The sequence below is a fragment of the Gnatocerus cornutus genome, chromosome 10 (genome assembly GCF_029298725.1).
Source record: "Gnatocerus cornutus isolate USDA-ARS CGAHR chromosome 10, icGnaCorn1.1, whole genome shotgun sequence".
Classification (NCBI taxonomy): Eukaryota; Metazoa; Arthropoda; class Insecta; order Coleoptera; family Tenebrionidae; genus Gnatocerus; species Gnatocerus cornutus.
This window is the reverse complement of record NC_142242.1, coordinates 7,715,239-7,743,230: the sequence shown is the minus strand read 5'-3', so window position 1 is coordinate 7,743,230 and position 27,992 is coordinate 7,715,239. Positions and strand designations below refer to the sequence as shown.

General features: G+C 35.1%; 1 protein-coding gene across 2 annotated transcripts; it reads left to right on the top strand.

Moving 5' to 3' along the window:
• The first annotated feature begins 4 nt into the window (after positions 1-4).
• Positions 5-27,347, top strand: Dhc93AB (Dynein heavy chain at 93AB). 2 transcript variants are annotated; one of them, XM_088047754.1, is made up of 41 exons: positions 5-361; positions 407-743; positions 801-1,162; positions 1,207-1,722; positions 1,767-2,032; positions 2,085-2,280; positions 2,427-2,682; positions 2,729-3,089; positions 3,142-4,351; positions 4,394-4,666; positions 4,793-4,822; positions 4,942-5,784; positions 6,241-6,789; positions 6,833-6,967; positions 7,026-7,288; positions 9,601-9,802; positions 9,857-10,081; positions 10,236-10,723; positions 15,228-15,510; positions 15,587-15,760; positions 15,809-16,528; positions 16,627-16,788; positions 16,838-17,037; positions 17,242-17,827; positions 17,880-18,201; positions 18,261-18,562; positions 18,612-18,908; positions 18,952-19,121; positions 19,802-19,940; positions 19,990-20,154; positions 20,211-20,404; positions 20,454-20,658; positions 20,735-21,040; positions 21,090-21,260; positions 24,742-25,058; positions 25,110-25,524; positions 25,579-25,980; positions 26,162-26,404; positions 26,450-26,806; positions 26,856-27,004; positions 27,053-27,347. In XM_088047754.1, the coding sequence occupies exons 1-41, from the start codon at positions 5-7 to the stop codon at positions 27,345-27,347; spliced, it is 13,443 nt and encodes a 4,480-aa protein (XP_087903880.1). The 2 variants fall into 2 exon arrangements, with proteins under 2 accessions (XP_087903880.1, XP_087903879.1); XM_088047753.1 differs by having other exon boundaries at positions 2,064-2,280.
• Positions 27,348-27,992: the final 645 nt, after the last annotated feature.

Sequence of the window (27,992 nt, the reverse complement as noted above, 5' to 3'; positions counted from 1 at the left end):
TAAAATGGAACAACCTCCAGTCCAAGTCGACAATCGCATGTCATTCCTTGGCTCTTTTGTCCAAAAAACATTAAAACTCAAACCTGAAAAATGGACGCGAATGATGGCTACAGAAGACCACAAATCCGTCGTGATGAAATTTTTAGAACGACCACATCCAATGCTGCTAGTTATAGTTCTTACACCAACAGCACAACTCGTTGCTGCAAGCGGATTTCCATTAGCGCAGTTGAAGAGTAAAGGAGTCTACTTTATCAAAAAGTCGCTAATTCCAGTTTGTAAGGCAATTCCGGCGGAATCTCTAATAACCGGCGATCTTGCGTCGAAAATTATAGATCAACTTGCTTCTTTAGTCGACGAGGTAAAATCAAAGAATTTTGATCACAACTCAGTAGAAATATTTCAGATTTTTGTCCCTCTACTGTCCAATTCAAAAAACCACGACGAATGGCCGGCAGTCATTGCTAAAGACGTCCAAAAACACGTCCATAGTTTAAAAAGCACAGTATACCAAGTCAAAGGTCATGTCAATGGTCAAACCGTCTTACCAATGCCAGTTGGCATCGACAAAGTTCATGAAGTTGAAAAAGCTCTCATAGAAAGTGATGGTGAAATCTGTGATTTATACCTTAAAAGCGCGATTGAAGGAGTTGTTATTAAATGGGCCACGCAAATTAACGACGTTTTGGTCAACGACTCGTCGGAAAAAGCAGGATTTGGGCTAAATCCCGTCCCATCCGTTGGTGAATTAAATTGACACTTATTTTTTACGAGTAATGATCATTATTTTTTAATTCTAGAACTACAATTTTGGAATTTACGCCTGCAAAATCTCCATTATATTTACGAGCAGCTGAGAGAACCTCGAGTCAGAAGCATGGCAGTAATTCTAGAAAAAACGAACAGTGCTTATTATAGCTGCTTCAAAAACTTATTCAAAAATATAGTCATATCACTAGCCGAAGCTAAAAACATCTGTTTGTACCTGAAACCACTAAAAAAGCACATTTCGCTTGTTGAAGAAACGGACTTCAGTGATTGTATTCCAGTTCTAGCCCCCTTAATGCACGTGGTTTGTCTCATTTGGGTGAATTCAAAGTGTTACGACCAAGTCAAAATTATAGTTCTTCTAAAACAAATCTGCAACTTATTAATCCAAGAAGTGAGTACAGGTAGGATTAGAACACCGGTAACTCTTCTTTCCAGGCGAAGAAATGCTTAGATCCTACAACTCTTTTTCACAGCGATATTGATGAGGCAATGCAGCGAGTTAATTTGTGCATAAAAACATTGCGGCACTTCTCAAAAATTTTCAACATGTATAAGAACAACCTCGGGAGATTCTTCAAGGATAAAGAGCCCAGACTCTGGAACTTTCATCCAAATATGGTTTTTGAGCGCTTTAACGCGTTTTTAGAACGGTTAAGAACAATTCAGTGGTTTTTTAACACAGTTCTTGAATTTAGTAAACTAGAAAAAGTGGAAATTGGTGGAATTAAAGGAAAAAATCTTAGTTCTCGCGTCACGGTAGTTTTCACGGAGTTTCAGCAGTGTTTTTCGATTTTTTCAGGAAAATCCTACGATGTTCTCGATCCCGATGACTTATCATTTATTGCCGATTTTGAAAACTTCAAACAGAGAATTTTTGAGATGGATATGAAACTCGCTGCAATTCTGTGTCAAGCTTTTGAAGATTGCTCCAACTTGGAGAGTATTTTTAAGGTAGTGAATGTAATTATTGCGACACTTCTTTAGCTGTTTTACAGTTGATTAGCATCGTGGGATCTGTATTAGAACGCCCGTTAATAAAATCAGAATTCACAAATAGATACACAAAAATTCTAGATATGTTAACGAATGAGATTAGTACTGCTGAGGTACTATTTCATGAACAAGTAGTACTAAAAGAGAAACATGGTCATTTCGTCGTGGACAAATACATGCCTCCAGTGGCTGGAAGTCTTCGGTGGACCCACAACATGTGTGTCAGACTTCAAACTCCGATTGAATGTTTCAAAAGTCTTCAACACCCGTAAATTGAAATCACTGATCCTGAGAGTGAGTTTCACTCTTTTTTTCTTTAGGATAACTGAAAGTCCTAAGGCTACAGAAATCCTAGGAAGGTTTGCCGAGCTGATTGAGAAATTAAAGAATTTTAATAATGAACTGGTTAAACAATGGACAAAAACAGTTCCGCAACAAATAGAAAATAATCTGAAACTGTGTCTACTTAAAAGAAACACCAAAACAAGAGAGCTTCTCTTAAATTTCAATCCTGAAGTAATTTATTATACTGCGGTCCACGAGTGTTATTGAGCCTGACCAAATTCAAAATAAAACTCAAATTATTATGTGTTTTTCGGGTTGCATTTGGAATTTTTTCAGGCTCGTTATTACTGACGAAAATTTATAATAATTCCTTCTAGTTAACCGCAATATTGAGAGAAATCCATTACTTGAAATTAATGGGGTATGACAATCTCCCGGAGGTCGCACTAACTCTCGCAGAGAAGAACGATGTTTTTAGAAAGTATATTACTAATTTAAATTCTACAATTGCTTGGTATAACAAAATCAGACGCACTACCAAAGATGTTGAATTTAATTTAATTCAAAACGAAATTGCTGAAATCGATAAATTAATTCTACAAGGACAAAGCACTTTGAATTGGAACTCTGAAGGTAAGATAATGATATAAATTGCAGCGTATATATTACCATTCTTTAGGTCTCTGGGAATACATGACAAAGCTGTACGATCTGGTCGGAAACTTACAACAGCACCTGCAAAAGTGTCAGAAGAATCTCAACGAAATAAAAAATGTTCTAATGCCATTCGCCAGACAGCCTCTCTTTGAACGAAGAGAAGGTAAAAAAGACAGTGTTTTGTGTATTGAAGAGAGAGAAGAAAGAATAACACGGCGATATTCCGATATCAAGAAAGCGTCCGATCAGATAACAACTTTATTGCAACAAAACATGCAAGTTTTCCAAATGACGGACAAACAAGACAATGCAAAGTGGCTGAGCTATATTGATTTTATAGACCAAATTGTTTTGAACTACTTATATCAATGCATCGGCTGCAGGTGAGTTGAAATATCGAACATGTGTTCACATTTGAATTTGGAAACGCTGCAGTTTGGGTTACATTAACGAACATATGGATTCCACAAATTGTCTGGCGCCATTATTCGAAGCCCAACTAATTCTTTTAGAACCGAACATTGTTTTCATTCCATCTCTAGACCCCAATGCTGAAAACGGTTTTAAAAAATTAATCACAGGTCTGATTGAAGATATCGATAAAATTGCTGCAATTGTGCCCCGATTTTCCCGGACCGCCACAATGTCATATGAAGAAGAAATCAATTCTAATCAAGATATTACCGATATTAAAAAAGATATTTTCTTGAATGTTGATCGCGTCATTGAAGAGGCGTACGAGTTCTGCGACAAATTTCAAAATTATTCTTACATTTGGCTTGATGATCGTAAAATATATTTAGAACACTTCTTGACTTACAGTCGACAGCTAACCGGGGAGGAGATAGATTGGGTAAACCTAAAAGATTCCGCAGCGCCAAAACCAAACCCACCAAAAATGGAGCAATTCCGCGAACAAATCGACAACTTCGAAAATCTTTATAATGAAGTGGAGAGAATGCAGACGAACCACATTTTTAATTCGTGGTTTAAAGTTGACGTGAAACCTTTTAAGCAAGCGCTTCTAAACACGATTAGACGCTGGGGGAACATGTTTAAAGATCATTTAGTTGATACTGTAACAAGTAGCTTGACAGATTTAGGTCAGTTTATCAGATCCGCGGATGAAGGCCTGCAACAGACTGTTGTTGAAGGTGATTATCAAGCTCTTGTTAATGTTATGGGATATTTACTGCACGTCAAAGAACGGCAAGCAACAACCGATGAAATGTTTGGACCTCTTCGTGAAACGATCGAATTATTGAAGTTCTACGACCAGGATATCCCCGAAGAGGTTAATGTTTATCTACAAGAACTACCAGAGCAGTGGAATAACACAAAAAAGATTGCGATTACCGTGAAACAACAAGTAGCACCCTTACAAGCAGCCGAAGTTGTTTTTATTCGCAAGAAAATTACGGAATTCGACGCCAGAATTATCTACTACAGAGAAGTGTTCAAAAAATATAACTTCTTCCAATACACCTGCGCACATCCGTACATAGTTTTAGACAAAGTTGACAAGGACTTACGAAAATTCGAGACGGAAATGAAAAACATCCAAGAATCAGGATCGTTATTCGAAGTGAACGTTCCAGATTTCAAAGTTTTAAAACAATGTCGCAAAGACTTGAAGATGTTAAAAGTAAGTTGAGCGAAGTTGTACTTCTACTACACAATTTTTTAGCAATTATGGGATTATGTCCACATAGTCCACACGTGTGTAGATGACTGGAAAACTACACCGTGGCGAAAAATCGATGTTGAAAATATGGATATTGAATGTAAGAAGTTTGCAAAGGAAATAAGAATGCTTGATAAGGAAATGCGGGGGTGGAACACTTACCTCGGGTTGGAATCCACTGTTAAAAACACTCTGACATCGCTCAAAGCAGTGGGAGAACTTCAGAATCCTGCCATAAGAGAACGACATTGGAACCAGCTCATGAAGTCTACCAAGGTAGAACTCATAACAATTTTTTTTTGTACATATGTAAATATAAGTGTGAAAGAGCCGGAGTGTGTACATAAACGTTTATAATTGCCACTGTATATAGCATCATAATATCTTTATGCGCTGTTACAGAATTTAGCTGCCTTACCCCCTGAATTCACGGTAAGTAAAAGTAGAGAAACTCATTTAGTAAGTAGATTACACCCACTTTGTGGTAAGTCGTATTCTTAGTCTACTTTTACCACTTACTTTGTCATGGATTAACACCGTCAAAATTTTAGACAAGAATCGTCATGGACTACAACACAACCTTGGCGGATCTCCTCGAATTAAACCTCCACGAATGTGAAGAAGAAGTGAAGAACATCGTCGATAAAGCAGTAAAAGAAATGTCCATGGAGAAAATCCTGCGCGACTTGAACACCACATGGTCTGCGATGGAGTTTGGTAACGAAATCCATCCAAGAACTGGTTGTCAATTATTACGAACCAGTGAAGAACTCATTGAAACTCTCGAAGAGAATCAAGTCCAACTACAGAACTTGATCACGTCAAAATTCATCGCGCACTTTCTAAAAGAAGTTTCCGCTTGGCAAACTAAACTGAGCTTAGCCGATCAAGTGATATCAATCTGGTTTGAAGTTCAGAGATCGTGGATGCACCTAGAATCGATTTTTATGAGCTCTGAAGACATCCGGAAACAACTACCTGAAGATTCGGATCGGTTTGACAACGTAGATAAAGATTTCAAAGAGTTGACTTCTGAGATGAGCAAAATTCCGAATGTTGTCGAGTCGACGAACAAGCCTGGGCTATTGGCGATTTTAGAAGAACTTCAAAAGAAGTTAACTTTATGTGAGAAGGCGCTGGCGGTTTATTTAGAGACAAAACGACTGTCATTTCCGAGATTCTATTTCATTTCTTCGGCTGATCTTTTAGATATTTTATCCAACGGAAATCAGCCAGAGTTGGTTGCTAAACATTTAACTAAACTGTTTGATTCAATAGCGCGATTAAACTTTGGAAAAAAAGAGGATGGTACTTTGGATAAATCGATCCACGGCATGCACGCAAAAGATGGAGAATATATAGATTTTAGCGAATCAACGAACTGTAGCGAAGCCGTAAGTATCGTTATGAGTTGACTCTCTAAAATTCGCGTAAAGAATATGACGCCTAACATCGATTGGGAAATGAATGTCGCCCCCATTCATTAAAAAGTGGCGTTTTTAATTAACGATAGTGATATTAATGGTAGGTCAGTTGCAGGGAAGGTCACGGCGGGAACTACAAAATTTGATAAATAGAAAGTAAATTTATTTGGGGAAAACGCATTGAAATTTATTGAAAAGAACGACCAAACTTTACAGTCGATGATTTTATACGTTGATCAACGTCAAATGAATTGAGAGTCGCAACGCTTTGTGTTTGGAAATTTTAAATTACAACAATGCACGTGAAACAATTCTTGAATTACACTCCTGTTAATTAATAGAGGGAAATTTTAAAAACCTATTACTCTAGTCAACAAATTTTTGACGAAATTTGCACTGGCACTGAAATATTTGTAATGTTTTTAGGTGGAGGTTTGGCTGAATCGTGTTCAAGCCGCAATGCGCTCGACAATTAGAAATTTGACGGGTGAAGGTGTTGTTTCTTACGAAGAGAAACCTCGAGATCAGTGGCTTTTTGATTTTCCTGCCCAAGCGGTGTTGTGTGGAACCCAAATATGGTGGACAACTGAAGTGAATATCGCGTTTTCTCGTTTAGAAGAAGGCTACGATAATGCAATTCGTGATTACTATAAAAAACAAGTTTCTCAATTAAGTACGTTGATTTCACTGTTGTTGGGAGATTTGACAAAGCAAGATCGGCAAAAAATTATGACCATTTGCACTATAGACGTTCATTCTCGAGACGTTGTTAGCAAATTAATTCAAATGAAAGTCGAGAGCGCTTCAGCATTCCAGTGGGTTTCCCAGTTGAGACATAGATGGGATGAGCAAGATAAACACTGTTTTGCCAATATTTGTGATGCCCAATTTAGGTACAGTTATGAATACTTGGGAAATACTCCCAGACTTGTCATAACACCCCTAACTGACCGTTGTTACATCACGTTAACTCAGGTAAGGTTTAATTATCGAACGCAATTAAACTCAGTAAATTTAGTCCTTACATTTGGTGATGGGCGGAGGGCCGGCAGGACCAGCAGGGACCGGGAAGACCGAAACCACAAAAGACTTAGGACGAGCACTTGGTATAATGGTTTACGTATTCAACTGCTCCGAACAAATGGATTATAAAGTATTATTATATAGCATAGTGTTGATTTTTAATGATAGAAACCGCTATTTGTCCACAGTCCTGTGGAAATATTTACAAAGGTCTTGCCCAAACTGGAGCTTGGGGATGTTTTGATGAGTTCAATAGAATTTCAGTCGAAGTTCTTTCAGTCGTTGCCGTTCAGGTTAAGTCAGTGTTAGATGCCATCAAAAATAAAAGAACTCACTTTGATTTCATGGGAGACCCGATTGCACTAGTTCCCACCGTTGGAATTTTCATCACGATGAATCCTGGATACGCCGGGAGAACTGAGCTCCCGGAAAATCTAAAAGCACTTTTTCGGTATGTCATATAAAACATTGTTTTTCTAATTTTTTATGCCAACTTCGCCACCACTTGTTGCGTGCCAAAGATTTTTCATATTTTATACAGTTTTCTCAACCGAATTCGGAAGTCGCGCCGCTTATTAATTTTTATTAAATATTACTTATAAAAGCACGTGTTGCATTGAGAATAAAACGAGAAAGACGTTTATAATTTTTTTATTAATAACAATACCTATACAGCAATTCCATATGTCACGGGTGTGACAAAATGACTAAGAGCTTTTTCAAGCAAAAGTACACTGTTTTCAGGTACGTTAAAGTGCTGCAAATTATCTAAATAAAATTTGTTAAGTTACGATTGCAGATCATAGAGTAGCAAATTAATTTGTGGTGTCAAGGGTGTGACGCGTACAAATTAAATTTATTGTTTTTAATAACATTTTTCTATATTTCCGCGAATCACAAAAGTCAGATTCCTTCTCCTTTAGTACACAAATATATGAACTATAGGCACACATTTTAAGCCTCTTTGCAATTAGAATAACCAATTCAATTGTGCACTGTATTTTTTAGAAAACTGTAACGGGTGTGACATACATTTGTAACGGGCCTGACAAAGCAAAACTTGTTAAATAAACGTTGCTAAAAAATGAAAATAATGTAGCAGAAAGACTAATTTTATTAATGCTTGTAACATTTTGAACAAAGCAAGTTATATTTTACACAGGCGAAGGCGCCCACAGCCCCCAGTTTCGGTTTCACAAATTGGTCGAGTGTACTTATATTCGCTAGACATACCTACATCCACCCTAAACTAACTTCTTTATTTGGACAAAATATGAGATATTGTTGGATATTTGGTGTTGATTGCTTGAATATTTTTACTTAGTTGATTCAGATATTTTGACTTTAAATTCACCAGTATACAAAATATTTATATTAATAATTGATTTTTTGCTTTCAAGAAGAAATCCTTAGCAGAATTGTTGATTACCTTTCTGTGAACGATACGTTTATTTGTGCCTCCCATACCATCCAGAGTTTCTTTAACATGTGAGCATTTTAATAGGAGTTGTTAAAACCAACTGTGTGTACATGTTTAAGCCTTAAATCATCAAATTTGGAAAGTCCGATCTAACAATTGTCACACCCGTGACATTTATTTTCAGTATTTTTCTAATATATCTTTTAATTTTAATTAGCGCAAAAACTGCATTATCAATTTGTTACTTTGTATACAAATTATCAATTTTTAACTCCACAAATTTCAACCAGTTTTGCCAACTTTTGTTAAAATATTGTCACGGCTGTGACAAATTTTCTTAATAAAGTTTTAATTCAAAAACAAATTATGAAATTACTTTTTTATGTATTCAGCATCTGATGTATTAAGTAAATAGTTCAAACTGATTTGTCCACTAATTTTAAATTCTTGGAATTTATATTTTGAGTGAAAAAAAAATAAGTGAAGTTAAGCGAAAAATGTAATTAAAATAGATGAACGAAAGTGTAGTTAAAAGAAGGTGATTATTTAAAGTATCAAGAAGCAAACAATTCAACCATTCATGGTTTTGGTTAATTTAAGATTTATATATTCGATTTTTAACAAAATTATGTTTCTGCAAGATGTTTTAGTTTTTAATGTGTCAGGTTCAGTTCGTGTGGAACTGCTGTATAGCGACTTTTGAAACTGAAAAATAAAAAAAAAGTAATCTAGAGAAAATTCAAACAGGACCAAGGAAGGGTCTAGAGAATATTCAAGCTTCAAGCTTCATCCGTCTCTGCAATATTAACTAAAAAACTAAAAAAAATTCCTACTTTTCATATTTTATACAGTTTTCTCAACCGAATTCGGAAGTCGCGCCGCTTATAAATTTTTATTAAATATTACTTATAAAAGCACGTGTTGCATTGAGAATAAAACGAGAAAGACGTTTATAATTTTTTTATTAATAACAATAACTATAGCGACTTTTGAAACTGAAAAATAAAAAAAGTAATCTAGAGAAAATTCAAACAGAACCAAGAAAGCGTCTAGAGAATATTTCTTCAAGCTTCATCCGTCTCTGCAATATGAACTAAAAAACTAAAACTAAAAAAATTCCTTTTTACTCCGAACCCGCGTCGCTTAAATTCATTTTTATTAAACGCTATTTCTAAAGACTCCAAACTTAAAAACTTGTTCAATTGAGAATAAAACGACGCAAATGTTGCTAATTTTAAACATTTGCATTGCATTTGAATTTTGTTTAAATGTTAATAACAATAGCAACTTTTAAAACTTGAAAATTGTCCCACTTTTATGAGTGTAACTTTGTTCATTCTCAGTCCGTGCGCAATGGTGGTTCCGGACTTCGAATTAATATGCGAGATAATGTTGGTGGCGGAAGGCTTTCAAGAGGCGAAAATTCTTGGTAGAAAGTTTATAACATTGTACACCCTGTGTAAAGAACTATTATCAAAACAAGACCATTATGACTGGGGATTGCGAGCAATAAAGTCAGTTTTAGTGGTAGCTGGATCTTTAAAAGTGAGTAAAATAAATAATTTATTGTGTAGAAATTGATTGATTATCATTTTTCAGCGAGGTGATCCGGGCCGACCGGAAGAAGAAGTTCTTATGAGAGCTTTGAGAGATTTCAACATTCCTAAAATAGTTACTGATGATTTTCCAGTGTTCATGGGTTTAATAGGTGATTTATTTCCAGCACTTGAAGTACCTAGAAAACGCGATGCTGAATTTGAACGCACAGTTAAACAAGCCGCTATTGATTTGAAATTACAACCTGAAGACAACTTTATTCTGAAAGTAAGTTTTGTACATTTACATTTAAAAATAAAATCTCATTTAAACTTGGACTAATCAATTTCCAATTAAACTTGAGATATTGGCAAATAGCATAAGAAAATTGAAAGAGGAATTTTCTCAACTAAATTGAACGTTCAATGTAAAAAATTTACAGGTTGTTCAATTAGAAGAACTATTAGAAGTTAGACATTCCGTTTTTATAGTCGGAAATGCTGGTACCGGAAAAACTCAAGTGTGGAAGACGCTTTTTAAAACTTATATAAACATTAAAAGAAAACCCGTTTATAACGACCTCAATCCTAAAGCCGTCACAAACGATGAACTTTTTGGGATCATCAATCCTGCCACAAGAGAGTGGAAGGATGGTTTATTATCTGTTTTAATGAGAGAACAAGCCAATCTGACTGGAGATAATCCAAAATGGATCGTTTTAGATGGCGACATAGATCCAATGTGGATTGAGTCGCTAAATACTGTTATGGATGATAACAAAGTCCTTACTTTAGCTAGTAATGAGAGAATTGCATTAACACCCGCTATGAGATTACTATTTGAGATTTCCAACTTAAGAACAGCCACACCGGCCACAGTCTCGAGAGCTGGAATTCTTTACATAAACCCCCAAGATCTCGGATGGAATCCGTTAGTATATTTTCATATTTAATAAGATGCACACTTTTCTTTTCTTATCTTCTCTACGTATCAATTTTCGCTTCGTAGAAATAGTCGCACGCAACTCAAATCCTACCAGAATCCGCATTTCAAATACATTCAATCCCAACATGTTTATGTAGATCAAAAGATTCACTTCAAATCCTAATTAATTCCGCGACTAAACAATCACCAAAAAACCAAAGTTACACTGCCAGTATTTTCATAATTAAACTGAGAATTGTGTTAACACTAGACTGAATGAAACAAAAAGAAGGTAGGCGTGGTATCTCGTCCCCAATGGTTTTACTGATTAATTACTTTCGAAGTAGCGATAAGTTTCACTGCCAGAAAAGTGAATTCGTTTTGTACTTTCAGGCCCGATTGCAGAAACGCGGATTAAATTTTTAGTTCAAGGTAAAGCTTTAATCTATGATTATACGTCAAATTCGATTGCAGAATAATATTTTTTGTTCGGGGTTAAATGTAGTCCGTGACTAAAATTTAGTTCTGAACTATAGCAAGGACTAAACGAGATATGGATTGCACAAACGACTTAATCTGGGATTAAACGATATATTCTGAGACTAATCAAAATCCTACAGGTTTGATGGATTATAGCACAAACTAAATTGACAGTTCTAAAGAAAATCATTTTCGGTTATGTGGTTTTGCGACTTGTGCATGTTGAAAATAATGGCAAAACAATCTTAATTAATGAAAAAGGCGACAGGCACTTTCTTATTATTGCTCTGGACTAAACATAATTTTTGGATGTGCGCGTATTATGCATTTTCAGAAATCAGATATAATTGGGCTACAAGAGCTTATGAGCTAGGTTGCCAAAATCACGTACTTATATGTGGGGTCATATTTGTGTAAAATATTGTGTAAAAACCACTGACCAAGAGGTTGTTCTTTTTGATTTCAAATTAATTTAAGTATTTAGGGGTTGTTTAAAAATCAAAATTCATTCATCAACCTTGTTATTTTTTAACCGATTTCGTTCGTTTTAATAGCGTTTGAAAGAGAAAAAATCTCTAGACCACTTTTTGATCAAAATTTTGATAAATAAATTTATTGGATCAATTCTTGGTGTTGACAAAAATTATGCAAAATACAATTTATTCTCAAATACCAAATGCTGACGCGCGTTTCGATAGCAATGGTCCCATCATCAGATGATTAAAAACGCGCGTCAGCATTTTTTGACGAAATTTGGTGGTTGGGAATAAATTATATTTTTGGTAAAGTTTTGATAGATAGTGGGAGTATTCCTATACAAGATCTTACACTGGATTCTAGGCATAAGTCGGATGTCCCAAGCAAAAACACAGTATCGGTTTTTTAAAAAAAAATTTAATGGAGCTGGAATTAATTTATTTAAAACGCTTTCAGAAATGAACTTTACTTTTGTCATTTATCTGAAAATTTTTAAATGTCAAAAAGATAAATAACAAGTGTAATGTTATAATCATTTGTAAAGACATTTTAAATAGGTCATTTCTAAAACCAGTGTTTTTTTTTAAAGCAGATATTATATTTTTGCTTGGGACAGCCGAAAAATAATAGTCAGGATAATATTTTAATACGACATACTACAATTGCAATTAGAGCTTTGTTTCTAATTTTTTTTTGTTATTTCCTCACCGATTTAATTAAGTTTTTATACCTTTTGATATAGAGAAAAACTCTCAAAAAATGGTGGTTTCCATATAAGAAATAAGAGTACAATTTAGTATTTGGAATATCTCAATTCAAAAAAAAGAACCGTTTAAAATGATAAACCTAATTGTAAAATATAGTACAGGGTGTAATTTTGAGATAATAAATTATGTATAATTTTACAAATAAAAATTCATTTCTGTGATTTAAAAGTCTTGTTAAGAAATGTTAGGAATTTCGCTATTTTTCCAATACTTGAATAATTCGGTAGTTCTCAGTAGCTCCATAACCCCGTGCTAGAAATCTTCAAGCAAGATAAATCTTCTATTTACAGTAGTGTCACAGTTAGTAGATCAGTTAAAACGACATTTTAAAACTTGCCTTGCAATATTTACATAAGGAATAATTTTAAATTTAGATGAATTTTTAGATTTCTAACCTGCAGTACCCATTATTTGCAAGTTTTGGGTCCATCCGTGAAATACATGTCAAAATAGGGAGAATGCACATTTTTGAATTCTTACGAAAATCGATAGTTTTCATGTCGTATAATATGATGTCGCTAGTGGAAAAATTGCAAAAAAATTGTTTATAATTTTTAAAGCGTTTTTAAAAGTCCGATTCGAGCGAGATTGGAAAACACCTATCAGCGAGGCTAGCTTTGTGACGTCATATCTCAGCTTCCCTCTTAGCAGAGCCGTGCGTTTGTATTGCTCTAATTCGATTGCCGTCTTTATATTTGAAAATGGGGTCGAAACAGTGGTGTTTTGTGCCAGGATGTAAAAGTGCTAGTATTAATGAACCTGAAAAAATATTTATAACAGTTCCTTAAGACAATAAGAAGAAAAAAAATGTTTTTCGGCCGCGAGATGTTCGATGTCTGATGTTTCTATAAAGTGTAATATTTTAAATTTATTGTAATTAATTATATTATTACCCATGGTATACATATGCAGGTATTACAATTTTTGATTGACTTTAACTCTAGTCCACATGCTACATACACTGACTTTATTTCTTAAAGTGCTTTATACAAACTTAAAAACAATGAATTTTTTGCTTAAACTGAAGACTTTTGTTACATCCGAAACAACTGCCAATTGTACATTTTCTCAAAGACTTGAAGCGTTGGGGGTTTTAATAAAAAAATCCTTTGGCCTAACGAAAAAACTATTCGAAGAAATTTACCAATTCAGTTGCGACTTTTATTCTATAGAGAAGTCTACAGTATGTCCCCGGATTGAATTTTCAAAAGAAAAAAAAACTTTATTTCTAATTTTACGCATAAATCACGGAATAATAGTTTTTGCTTAAATTAAAACTTATCAGAATGTGTTTCTAAAAACGTAAAAAAGTAAAATTAACAAAGAACTTTTTTATTTTTAATTTTGCAACAAATGCCAAAAGAATAAAATTTATTCCTTAATTTAAACCAATTTTAAATATTTGATTAACCCACACCTCTTTCAGCATCACATAGTTCAATAATTCTAACTCGTAATTCGACTGTTTTGTATTTTATCCGATGCAAATGCATTTAATATCCGAGTTTTTAATACTTACCCATTATTGAGTAAATTTTCCTTTAATCTTTAATGCACTATTTGATATTTTAAATTCACAGCCTACTATTATGTACTTACGATTAGAAAATTCGATAAATAAAAATATGAAAAAATTGATTTTAAGAGGACAAACTAATAATTTTGAAATTTTAATTGCAGATTTATCTGTTTTGAATTAAGCAAAAATGTTATTCCCTTGTCATTTTTTTGTAAAATGTAAAATAACTTTTTTTTTCTTTCTTGTTATTGTTATTGTTATTAATTTGGTCTGATTATAAAAAATCCAATACAGTAAACCACCTATTTAATTTCTATCAAATTATTGAATTATAAATTTTCTTGCGAATACGGAAAGTGTATTCTTCATACGAATCATTTCCGAATATAGAAAAAAATATATGGTTATTATACATAAATAAAATTCAATCAAATTAGAATAGATCAAAATGTAAAAACCATATTTTTTCTACAAAGGTGTGATGAGAGAGAAAGAAATAATAAATCTGACTGTGTTTTCGTAGAAATTATGCGATAAATGCGCCCGCCGACCGAGAATGATGCCAAAGCAAAAATGTGAATAAACGTGTGAAAGTATACCGGTTGAATAAGAAACATCAACATAATAATTATAATTGTATTTCTCTTGGATAATAAAAATCCAACCATTCATTGTAAACTGACATATCAAGTTAAAGAAAGATGTAGTTACCGCGACACTTTCACCGCAAAGTTAGGATTTCTTGATAAAAAATCCCATATCATTCGCACATCTACGTGTCTCAAATTTTGTGTGTCGCCATTTGAACTCCCGTTTATTGTGTATAAATTCTTTAGCAAAAACAACCATAAATTGCAACGCTGGTGTTAAACAAATGTTTTGCATACGGAGTTCTATCAGTAGGCGGAGCGTGCAGCTGAGATGTGACGTCAAACCAATGAAAAAGCGTTTAAGCTCCCGCCTGAATATTTAAATTTCTTTAGCCAATTTTGGCAAAACCGTTATGTATTTTTCAAAAATTTTTGCACCACTGCGTTATTTGAACAATATTCTACAAAATTTGGTACAAAAATATATAGGTTACATTTTTTGCATTCTCCCTATTTTTTATCCTGGATTACGTAATCTCATCTATAAACCACGTTTTTGCAATTGGATCAAAATATAGTTTAGGACTAAATTTAATCCAAGATTTTATAGTCCGTTGTTTAATCAGCGTTTCTGCAATCGGCCCTCACTGTAAAAATAACGATATAATTTTTTGCAGATTTGTGACGAGTTGGATCGAAACCCGATCCAACGCCGCTGAAAAATCAAACTTAATTATGTTATTTGACAAATACATTCCGATTTGTTTAGAAAACGTTCGAACTCGTTTCAAAAAAATTACACCAGTGGCTGAAACGGCACATATCGAAATGTTGTGTCACCTATTGGAGTGTTTACTAACACCTAACAATGTCCCTGCAGACTGTCCCAAAGAATGGTATGAGCTTTATTTCGTGTTCTGTTGTGTCTGGGCGTTTGGGTCAGCAATGTTTCAAGAACAGGTATTGATCATTTCGCATTCAGTGCTAATTTACCTGTAATTACCTGTTGGTGGCACTACATGAAAGTTTTCTTTAGGCCACGGATTACCGCGTCGAGTTCACGAAATGGTGGACGAATGAATTTAAGTCTGTAAAATTCCCAACTGGAGGCACTGTATTTGATTATTACATCGATTCGGAATCGAAGCAGTTTGTGTCGTGGACGGAGAGTCTGGGACGTTTCGAGCTCGACCCCGACATCCCCCTTCAGGTAATTGAATCACAGGTTGTGTTTCTTGTGTGAGACGTTTATTTGCAGGCGGTATTGGTTCACACGGCTGAATCAATACGTATTCGATATTTCTTGGATTTGTTGATGGCCAAACGTCATCCGGTTATGTTGGTCGGTAACGCGGGTTGCGGAAAGACTGTGCTGGTCAGCGAGAAATTGGCATCATTATCCGAAAACTACGCGGTCACCAACGTCCCTTTCAACTTTTACACAACATCGGAGATGTTACAAAAGATTTTGGAGAAACCGTTAGAGAAAAAAGCTGGAAGGAATTATGGTCCCCCTGGAAATAAAACTCTTGTTTATTTTATAGACGATATGAACATGCCGGAAGTGGATACGTATGGTACTGTGCAACCGCACACTTTAATCAGACAACATTTGGATTATGGGCATTGGTATGACAGGAATAAATTGTCGTTGAAAGATATACATAATTGTCAGTATGTGTCGTGCATGAATCCGACAGCAGGAAGTTTTACTATAAATCCAAGACTGCAAAGACATTTTTACGTTTTCGCAATTAGCTTTCCAGGAAGTGAAGCCTTATTTACCATTTATCATGCAATTTTGAGCCAACATCTTTCAAATATAGAACACAAGTTTCCTTCAGTCGTTGTAAAACTCGGAGACAATGTTGTATCAGCTGCTGTTGCTTTACATCACAAAGCTTCCCAAATATTTCTTCCTACAGCTATAAAATTTCACTACATCTTTAATTTACGAGATATATCCAACGTGTTTCAGGTAGATATTCTCTTAGAAACACTCTCAAAGACTCTAATTATTATCTTCGCTCAAGAGAAACCTTTTAAATTATTTATTTTATTCTAAATTAATTTCAGGGTTTACTCTTTAGCACAAACGACTGCTTGAATCAACCCACTGATTTAGTTAGGCTTTGGTTGCATGAAAGTCAAAGAGTTTACGGCGACAAACTAATCGAAGAAAAGGACATTGATGCTTTTAACAAATTGCAATTAGACCTTTTCAAAAAAAACTTTGAGGTAAATTGCAAGTCACCTTTTTCATACTCAATTGTCGTAAATATTTAAGGAAATCGACGAATCAATTGTTCTTGAAAAGCCAAATATCTATTGTCATTTCGCCGGCGGCATCGGAGAACCGAAGTACATGCCGATAACGAAATGGGAAACTCTTAGCAAATTACTGACGGAAGCAATGTCGAGTTACAACGACTTGGTGGCTGCCATGAACTTAGTCTTATTTGAAGATGCAATGATGCATGTGTGCAGGTAACCAAATAAAAATTTCATACGAAGCATAAGTAACATAACAATCCTTTTGTCACCACTGAAAATATCGATTTTCCATTTAAGAAGATTCACGTCCTCTCTAAGATAGATTCCCGGCGCATCCACCATTTTCGCTCGAAATTAAAAATACTATCTTCGTTCAACTAATTAAGTTACATGTAATTCTACACTTGTACTTTGCAGAATTAACCGAATTCTGGAATCTCCCAGAGGTAGTGCATTGTTAGTGGGAGTTGGAGGGAGTGGGAAGCAATCCCTGTCAAGATTAGCGGCTTTTATTTCATCTTTAGAAGTGTCGCAAATCCAACTAAAGAAGGGTTATGGTGTTCTCGACTTAAAAAATGAAATGTCGTCTTTGTATCTCAAAACCGGTCTGAAAAATGTCGGAATAATGTTTCTCATGACGGACGCGCAAGTACCAAATGAACAATTCCTGGTTTTAATAAACGACATGTTGGCGTCCGGTGAAGTACCCGATATGTTTCCGGATGATGAAATTGAAAATATCATAGCTGGTGTCCGTAACGAAGTTAAAGGAGCTGGCATGTTAGACACTCGGGAAAATTGCTGGAAATTCTTTATTGATCGTGTAAGAAGACAGTTAAAAGTTGTACTGTGTTTTTCACCTGTTGGTTCAACATTACGCGTGAGATCAAGAAAGTTTCCAGCTATTATAAATTGCACGCAAATTAATTGGTTTCATGAATGGCCTCAGGAAGCTCTAGTTTCTGTATCATTACGATTTTTACAAGAACTCAAAGCTCTACCGGTGATAACGTGGCGTTGTTCTAACTCCATAATTAATTATAAGTGATTTATAGGGTTCTTTACTTGATTCTGTATCTAGATTTATGGCATTCGCCCATACTTCTGTAAATGCAACTTCAAAATTGTTCCTGCAGAACGAGAGACGATACAATTACACAACACCAAAATCATACTTGGAACAAATTAATTTATACTCAAAACTACTAATTAAAAAGTACGATGAACTCCAGTGTAAAATCGAGCGTCTAGAAAATGGATTAGACAAGTTGAAAAGTACAGCTGTTCAAGTTGATAATCTCAAGAAAAAACTTGCAATCCAAGAAGTTGAACTTAAAGAAAAGAACGAAGCTGCCGACAGACTCATCGAAATTGTAGGTAAGTAAGCAATCTGAATTTTTCTCCCTTCCAAACGCGTCTCATTTTTCCTCCTCCAGGCATCGAAACCGAGAAAGTCTCCATCGAAAAAAGGCTAGCAGACGAAGAAGAAGAAAAAGTTGCAATGATAGCCGAAGAGGTAAGTAAAAAACAAAAAGACTGCGAAGAGGACCTTCTCAAAGCCGAACCGGCGCTGCTCGCGGCTCAGGAAGCTCTAAACACTCTAAATAAAGCAAACCTGACCGAATTAAAATCATTTGGGTCACCACCCGGAGCTGTCACGAATGTTACAGCAGCCGTTATGGTTCTCTTAGCTCCGGCAGCAAAAATCCCGAAAGACAGAAGTTGGAAAGCAGCCAAAGTAACAATAAAATTCAATACAAGTTTCACAGTATACCGTCATATTCCAGATTGTGATGGCAAAAGTAGATGCTTTCCTAGACGCTCTTATAACGTACGACAAAGAAAATATCCACCCGGAAATTATCAAAGCCATAGAACCATACCTTAAAGACGCAGAATTCGAACCGGAGTTTGTCAGATCTAAATCTGCAGCAGCAGCTGGTCTCTGTGCTTGGGTCATTAATATTATAAAATTCTATGAAGTTTATTGCGATGTTGAGCCTAAACGCAAAGCTCTCGCGGCTGCCAATGCAGAACTCGCAGCAGCTCAAGAAAAACTCAGCGGAATCAAAAGGAAAGTTGCTGTAAGTTGCGGTTTTTAACAAAACTGTGTCTACTGTTTCTTAGTCTCTAGAAGAACAATTAGCGAACTTGACTGCTGATTTTGAGAAAGCTACCACGGAGAAGCTCCTCTGTCAACAAGAAGCTGACGCAACTAATGCAACAATCCAACTAGCTAACCGTCTCGTCGGTGGTTTAGCTAGTGAGAATGTCAGATGGGCTGAAGCTGTCAATAAGTTAGTGAAGTTTAAGGGGCTCAACCACTGTAAAATTTGGAAAAAAATCGTTGTTTTTTTTAATATTTCGGTAGTCTATATCTTTGAAAATTACTTACAAAAATTTCAAATAAATATTTTAAATAGTTATTTAGTTATAGCTATTAGTATAATAATCTATTACAGTTATTAATAATAAAGTTATCTTCAAACGCGTTTTTCTCGAAACTACATTTTTCAAATTTGCTGCAGTTGTAACTGAAAATGTAATTTTGGCGGGCCAAAAATCATCAAATTTTCGAGCAAAATTCGACTTTTTTTCAAAAATCCGCTATTTTGTCAAATTTAAAAATTTCTCCACTAACAAGATTCACCATACCGGAAAAATCTTCTAGTTTAATAATCTTGATTTTTTTTTATTTTAACGATAGTGAAGGCCGCAATCACTGCAGCAGTGGAGAGGTTTTTTTTTCTAGTGGCTTGGAAGATACTTAATAACCCGAGCAGAATTAAATATTTTCATTTGAAAATTTCAACTTTTTTTCATTATTTATGTAAAAATGTATTCTCCAAATTTAAAAACATTTCATGCAACAGTTTTCCTTAAAAAAATCCCAAAAATCAACTTATTTTTAGGCGGTCACGGTGGTTGCGCCCTTTAAGGTAAAATTCAATAATAGCGCGTTTGTTTTTTTTTTTAGTTTCAACGAACAGGGGAAAATGTTACCCGGTGATGTTCTCTTAGTCACAGCTTTCATTTCTTACGTTGGGTGTTTTACCAAGCAGTACCGGTTGGATCTTTTACACAAAATGTGGCTTCCATTTCTTAAAACTCTTGAGGTAAAAACGTGCGGATTTAGAATTAGAAAACAAAACTTCGTTCTTTTAGCCACGCGTTCCCATCACTGAAGATTTAGATCCTCTAACTCTATTAACGGATGATACTCAAATAGCAATGTGGCACAATGAGGGATTACCTAGCGATAGAATGTCGACTGAAAATGCAACAATTCTTTCTAATTCTGAGAGATGGCCGCTGATGATCGATCCACAGGTGATGAAAAATCGTCTTCGTTGATTGAAGTTTAAAAGTGCATATCAATTTTGTAGCTGCAAGGAATAAAATGGATAAAACAAAAATATGGTGACGATCTTCGAGTAATCCGTTTGGGTCAAAAAGGTTATCTAGATGTGATCGAAAAATCAATTACTTCAGGAGCAACAGTTCTCGTGGAAAATATCGAAGAGACAGTTGATCCCGTACTAGACACTTTGCTCGGTCGAAATTTAATTAAAAAGGGAAAGTAAGCGTATCCAAATTATAATTTACTGTTATAACTTGTTAATTTTTAGAGCAATTAAAATCGGTGACAAAGAAATCGAATATAATTCAACTTTTCGTTTGATCCTTCATACAAAATTAGCAAATCCTCATTACAAACCCGAGATGCAAGCACAAGCTACACTTATTAATTTCACAGTGACGAGGGATGGCTTAGAAGACCAACTTCTCGCCGAAGTTGTTAAAGCTGAAAGACCTGACTTGGAGGAGTTGAAGGCAAGTTGAAGGACCTGAAGTTTTCCCCTCAGGATCTTGAAATTGTTTACAATAACGTGATGAGTTATACTTTTAGGCTGAGTTAACGAAGCAACAAAACGACTTCAAAATCATGCTAAAAACACTCGAAGACGACTTGCTCTCGCGGTTATCATCTGCAGGGGGAAATTTACTGGGTGATACAACCCTCGTCGAGAATTTAGAAACCACGAAACGAACAGCAGCTGAAATAGAGCAAAAAGTTTCAGAAGCTAAAGTAACTTCAATTCAAATTGATCAAGCAAGAGAACATTACAGGCCAGCAGCTGCTCGCGCAAGTTTACTTTATTTTATTTTGAATGAGTTAAACACCATTAACCCAATTTACCAATTTTCGTTGAAAGTAAAATCCTTGTAGAAAAAAGATTTTCCTTTTACTGAGTTATTTGTAGGCGTTCAGCGTAGTTTTTCAAAAAGCTATTGCGAAGGCTGAGCCAGCCGAAGAAGTCGCCCTGAGAGTGAATAATTTAATCGACTGCATTTCGTTCTCGGTGTTTCAGTACACAACGAGAGGACTATTCGAATGCGATAAACTGATTTTTGCTTCGCAAATGACCTTTCAGGTGAGTTGTACTCCATATACTAGTTTCTACCCAGAGGCGGAAATCGACTGTGTCTGAATTAGAACCAAAAAGCAGCTAACACCAAATAATAATAATGGTTTTGTTAATTTTGGTGCGAATTAACAAGTTTTTCGTCATATTTTGCGTTTAGTTAAAAAACTTGACAGTTAAGTTGTTACAACTGACGTTTAGTATCAATAGTTCTACCAACCTTGGGTAATTCAAAATGATTTTAATATCGTTAAAATACGAATTAGTTTCATAAATAATAATAACTTAAACAATCAGACTTGGGACTTCATTGTCTTCTTGTTGGTCCAACATCTTCATTCCTCCGTGGCAAAACTGGCGGAAAGAAACTCTTCTGTTCATTGTCATCTGTGTTTTCAGCTTTGTCTCCAACCGCGAAAAAAATCCCCAAAAGCTCTAAATTCGCCGAAAAACCCTCCACCTTTTTCCGGGCTTGGGACCGGCAACAGCGTTCTTAGTGATACGTAATGTACCACAGGGGGCTTGTATCATAAAACTTACTATGATAAATTAGTAAGGTGTCTTTAGTTCAAACACAAACCTTATCAAAGTAAATTTTATGAAACAGGCTCCAGAACGCTGCAGGCGGAGTTAAACCTAAAAAAAAAGTGTTAATTAAAAGTAATAAAATAATACAAAATCATATGCTTACCAGGATATGATTGTTTTCTACCTTATAATTTTGTTTTAAAGAAGTGAAAACGACAGTTACTTATACGAGTCGCTTAAATGCAAAACCCGGCATCTGCATTCTACCCTAATTTTCAGAGCAATCGAGAAAACTTTTCTAGCACTTAATAAAGGAAGATAAAATTAATAATAATATAATAATAAATATATATAATAATATAATATATACTATATATACACCTTCGTAATTTGTAAGCTTTTATTTTATGTATTATTGAATAATAAATGAAATAAAAGCTTATAAATTTCGAAGGTGTTTTCAAAATTTAATTATGAAATTTAAATTGCTGTGTCAAATTTGGGTCATATGCAGATGTCGGGTCATACATTTAAGTGACTGATAGTCTCTTACCTGCATGTTAACACACACTAGCACAACACTACTAACACTACCACTGCGCAAAAAAATCGGGTTCACTTACACTCCGCGAAGAACCGCAAACGCAACATCCCAACACCAGAAAGAAAAAAATCCTACCTTATGAGATCCAACGTCGCCATCGTCTTCGTACACGGACCTATTGCAATAGAAATGTTTTATTAGTCATTTTACTCGCATTTTCAAATTGGCGATGGAATTTCATAGCTGTAGCACTAAAATTACCAAAATTACGAATTTTATTAACTTACCCTTTAATCCTGATCCCTAAGCCGTATCAGCAGGCTCCTACCACTGCATCCCCCTCTAGGACACCGGAAGCACTCACTCACTTTGTTTCAAAAACGGTTTGAATTTTAGTTTTAAGACACTTTAAATAATATGCGATGAAGCACTAATTTCACGAAGCAACAAAATTAAAACATTTGATTTTCGAGGGACCGCAAGTGATTTTGATTTCTTATTAGGATGGAAGAAGACGCCTGGGTTACACCAGGATTTTTAGCGAAAAGCATTTATTTCAACAAAGGTTTATTAGTGTGGCCTTTATTTTGTATAATTGGACTTGAAATTGGCCAAAAGATTCGCGAATTTTTCAGTTATCCAACTCTTTTTTTGCAAAAAAAAACTTGACTGCCCTTCAACTAGTTACATAATTGAGGGATAAACTGAATACGTAAAACCACATTGAATTTCAGCACGATAGAAAAGACACAAGCCAAAAAGAGAATTTCTAGTAACACGTCAGTCGAGTGAATCTTACTGACTTACAGCGATTATAAAATTGAGTTCTAAATGTGCTTTGAAATAAAATCTAAATTGCAAGATTAATTAATTGGGTGATTAATTTTAAGAAAAATGTTTCCGTCTAAATCGATTCTTACTAAACAAGCCGAAAAATAGACAATCAAACGCGCCTAACTTTTCTCTGAACTGAAAACTCTCCAAAATGTCTAGGAATGAATATAGACTGGTACTTTACCTTATAAGATATTTTCTCTGAGCAGCACTCTGTAGCACAAATTTCCGAAACGACCGTCTTTATCAAAAGTCAAAACACAACTGATTCCAATAAAGAGATTAATATGTAATTTCCTAATTGCTTATAACTACCTTTTTCTTGAGCGAACAAAAAATAATCAAATAATCCGGAGATATGTAGCATTGAAAATTCAGAAATAAATATCCACTAAAATTTATTTACATTCTTATTTAAATAATCAAGTTAATACGCGACTGAAAAGTACTCACTTCCTCAAATTTCACGAAAATTACGAGAGTTATCAATTTTAGTGAAGCATTTGGGTAATTTTTGCTTGGCATTAAAAATACAAATTTCTAAAATTTGTGTCTTTAGATATACAATATTGCAATTTGGTCGAGTTAATAAACGATTGACAACTAACAATTTCCTTAAATTTCATAGCTGTAGCACTAAAATTACCAAAATTACGAATTTTAATGGAGGATTTCTCATATTTCGAATTTGCCTTGAAAATAAAAATTTCTAAAATTTGTGTCTTTCGATCTACAATGCTGCAATTTGCCAGAGTCAATGTACAATTAAAAACTAATAATTTCCCCAAATTTCATAGCTGTAGCACTAAAATTACCAAAGTAACAAATTTTTACCACCTACCTTGCAAAAATTTTTCTCAGAACATCATACACACAATCAAAACGACTCTCTTGTCAAAAAGTCGAAACACAACTGATTTCAATAAAGAGATTAATACGTGATTTTCAAATTATTAATCACCACCTTTTTCTTGAGCGAACAAAAAATTATCCGGTGGCGCCCTATTGATTATCTATTTCATTTTCTCCTTTTTTTTCTTATTATTTTTGCTTCCTGTGTCCTAGAGGGAAACTAAATGTCAGTTCTACCAACATTGACTGTCAAGTTTTTTACCAATCGCAAAATACAGGGTGTTATGCAAATGAGTGCGTGAAATTAAACTGGTAACAACCATTTGCAATTGAATTGAATACCATTGAATTGCTATAAAATTAAAGCACAAAAAACATAAAAAAATTCAATGGTAGGTGGGCGACTCATCAAAATATGGGGGGGGGGAATTGCAAATGGTTAGTACTCTTATCAGTTTAATTTTACGCACTCATTTCCATAACACTCTGTATAAAAACTATATTGGCACACAATGGTTTCTATACATTTCCGACTTTGGTGCTACTAGGGATGAGTCGAAACATTTTTTTGTCCATAAACTCGACCATTGAATTTTCGACTTTTGAGGGCGGATTGTAAACAAAAAAAAACGCAAGGAATACGATGATGAAAACGGTTTGTGTAGCAGAAAATTTTCATGGCCCAGAGCTCTCTTTTAAATCTGCCTCTATTTGTGAGAAAATTTTTCCCAGATACTTCTTATGAGCGAAGAGATATTGGCTGCCGACTTGGATTTTCTTTTACGTTTTCCGATAAAACCACATGTGACTAGCCCTGTCGACTTTTTGTCGAATACAAGTTGGGGTGGTATATGTAGTCTTGCAACAAAAGATGAATTCCGAAACTTGGACAGAGACATAGAAAATTCTCCGAAACGTTGGAAGAAACTTGTTGAATCTGAATGTCCAGAGCGAGAAAAGTTTCCTCAAGAATGGAAAAGCAAAACTGCCCTACAGAGACTTTGCATGATGCGCGCCTTTAGACCGGATCGGATGATATACGCGATGATGTAAGTATGTTCGATTTTCCTCACTCTAAAACAAATCGATTAATCCAACAGTGCATTTATTGAGGAAAAACTCGGCTCGAAATATGTAGAGAACAAAACCGTCGAATTCTCGAAGTCGTTTGAGGAAACGAGTCCATCGACACCGATTTTCTTTATTCTATCCCCCGGCGTTAATCCTTTGAAAGATGTGGAAGATTTGGGGGAAAAACTGGGTTTTACATCAGATAAACAAAATTTCCACAACGTATCTCTCGGTCAAGGACAAGAAATTGTTGCTGAGAAAGCGATGGAAATTGCAGCGTTGCATGGACATTGGGTCGTCCTACAAAATATTCATTTAGTTAAAAAGTGGTTACCTTTACTTGAAAAAAATTTAGAACGTTACGCCGAAGGATCTCACTCTAATTATCGAGTTTTTATGAGCGCTGAACCCGCTGCTACTCCCACTGCTCACATCATTCCTCAAGTATAAATAACACCGACAGAATATTCTAATTTAAATTCACACCCACTATTTTAGGGAATCTTAGAATCTTCAATAAAAATAACAAATGAACCACCGACGGGAATGCAAGCAAATATCCATAAATCTCTGTCGAATTTTAGTCAGGAAACATTAGAGCAATGTGGGAAGGAAGCTGAATTTAAAGTCATACTATTTTCGCTTTGCTATTTTCACGCAGTTGTGGCAGAACGTAGAAAGTTTGGACCCCAAGGATGGAATAAAGTCTATCCCTTTAACGTTGGAGATTTAACTATTAGCGTATTCGTGCTCTACAATTATTTAGAAGCTAATTCGAAGGTTCCATGGGAAGATTTGAGATATTTGTTCGGAGAGATTATGTACGGCGGCCACATTACAGACGACTGGGATCGCAGATTGTGCATCACTTACTTGGAGGAACTTTTACAACCAGATTTAGTAAGACTTTTGCACCAAAAATCAATCAACACACTAATTTAGCGCATTTTCTCATACTTTCATGCTGAAAAGAAACGAATTCATTTCAACGCGCTTCTACTTATTTAAATTTATTTAATTCTTGAATATTTCATGCTCTTGGCTAAAACTCGGTGTTTGTTAGAGTTAATTCGAATTTTAGGTGGACGGGGAGTTGATGTTAGCCCCAGGGTTTCTGGCTCCTCCAAACACTGACTACGTTGGTTACCATAATTATATAGACGAGATGATGCCTCCGGAATCTCCGTACCTCTATGGTCTGCATCCAAATGCGGAAATTGGGTTTTTAACAACTACAGCCGATAATCTCTTCCGAACTGTCTTTGAAATGCAACCACGAGATGCAGGAAGCTCAGGAGGAACGAGTATAACACGTGAAGATAAGGTGAGACTTGACAACGAAGTTTTTGAATGACATTGTCGGTTTTAGGTCAAACAAATGGTAGATGAAATGATTGAAAAACTTCCTGAAGATTTCAATATGACTGAGATCATGGGGAAGGTTGAAGAACGGACTCCTTATGTCATCGTAGCGTTTCAAGAATGCGAAAGAATGAATTATCTCACCGGAGAGATTAAACGATCTTTAAAAGAACTAGATTTGGGGTTGAAGGGAGAGCTGACTATTACTTCAGACATGGAGGATCTAGAGAATGCTTTGTTTTTAGATCAAGTACCTCCAGTGTGGAGTAGACGAGCTTATCCTTCTCTGTTGGGTTTAACGTCGTGGTTTGTTGATCTTTTGCTACGAATCAGAGAACTAGAAACGTGGTCAACAGACTTTGTCGTTAGTATAACCAATTAGTTATGAAATACCTTCAAAACTATAATTTCAGCTACCCGCTTCGGTATGGTTAGGTGGTTTCTTCAACCCACAATCCTTGCTTACCGCAATTATGCAAAGCACCGCAAGACGAAATGAACTCCCGTTAGATAAAATGTGTCTTCAGTGTGACGTAACAAAGAAACAAAAAGAAGAATTTACGTAAGTTAATTTATTATGTTAAAATTAAAAAAGTGGATATCTTTGTAGGAGCGCCCCCAGAGACGGTGCTTATATCCACGGCCTGCACATGGAAGGAGCTCGATGGGACGTCCAAGCTGGTATTATAATGGACTCTAAATTAAAAGAACTTTTCCCATCAATGCCGGTAATTAACGTTCGAGCTATAACTCAAGATAAACAAGATCTTAGAAATATGTACGAGTGCCCTATGTATAAAACACGAACGAGGGGGCCCACTTATGTGTGGACTTTTAATTTGAAGACCAAAGACAAGCCTGCAAAGTGGACTTTAGCGGGGGTTGCCCTACTGCTGCAGATTTAATTTGTTTGTAGGTAGCGCAATAAACAAAAAAACTTGTTTGTGAGAATCATTGAGTCAACAAATATCATTCCTAGATAAAAAATGGCAATTAACTGAAGAATTTATTGGAAATTATGTAAAATCTCAAAACAACACACAAAAAAACATCCGAACGCCATCAATTTACAAAGGAAACTTTTACTTGGAAAAAACGATGAATTTACAATACAGTAGACTCTCGATAAGGGACCTGGCAAAAAGTTTAAATTATCGAGAGTTCAAAATATAGTGTGATTCAAATAATCGATAGAACCACAAAAAAAAAATCAAATATTTTATTTTTAATTAAAGACAAACAGACAATAGTCAGAATAAACTAACCAATCGGAGAAGAGAGCGTAAAATCCACTAACTCTTTGACGAAATATCGTAAAACTTCTGGTGAAACAGATTTATGTTACGATGAAATATCCAAGAACCTTTTGTTAAAAGACATAAGTCAAAAATATGTAAAATCTGGTTTTAAAGCTGCAATTGAATTTTTAAGAATGGCTTTTCAAAAGTTTTCTGTTTTTCTTATACGCCTACGCGAGAAACTTCAAATTAACGAGTGTTCGAGAGGAAAAAGTTCAAATTATAGTGTTGGCGGGAAAAAAGTTATCGATT

What these genes read in the sequence shown, in the direction of transcription:
- Dhc93AB (XM_088047753.1), top strand. Translation starts at nt 5, where the DNA reads ATGGAACAACCTCCAGTCCAAGTCGACAATCGCATGTCATTCCTTGGC. An exon ending in AAATCCCGTCCCATCCGTTG is followed by an intron (nt 744 to 800) that starts GTGAATTAAATT and finishes TTTTAATTCTAG; the next exon opens with AACTACAATTTTGGAATTTA. An exon ending in GTTACATCACGTTAACTCAG is followed by an intron (nt 6,790 to 6,832) that starts GTAAGGTTTAAT and finishes CAGTAAATTTAG; the next exon opens with TCCTTACATTTGGTGATGGG.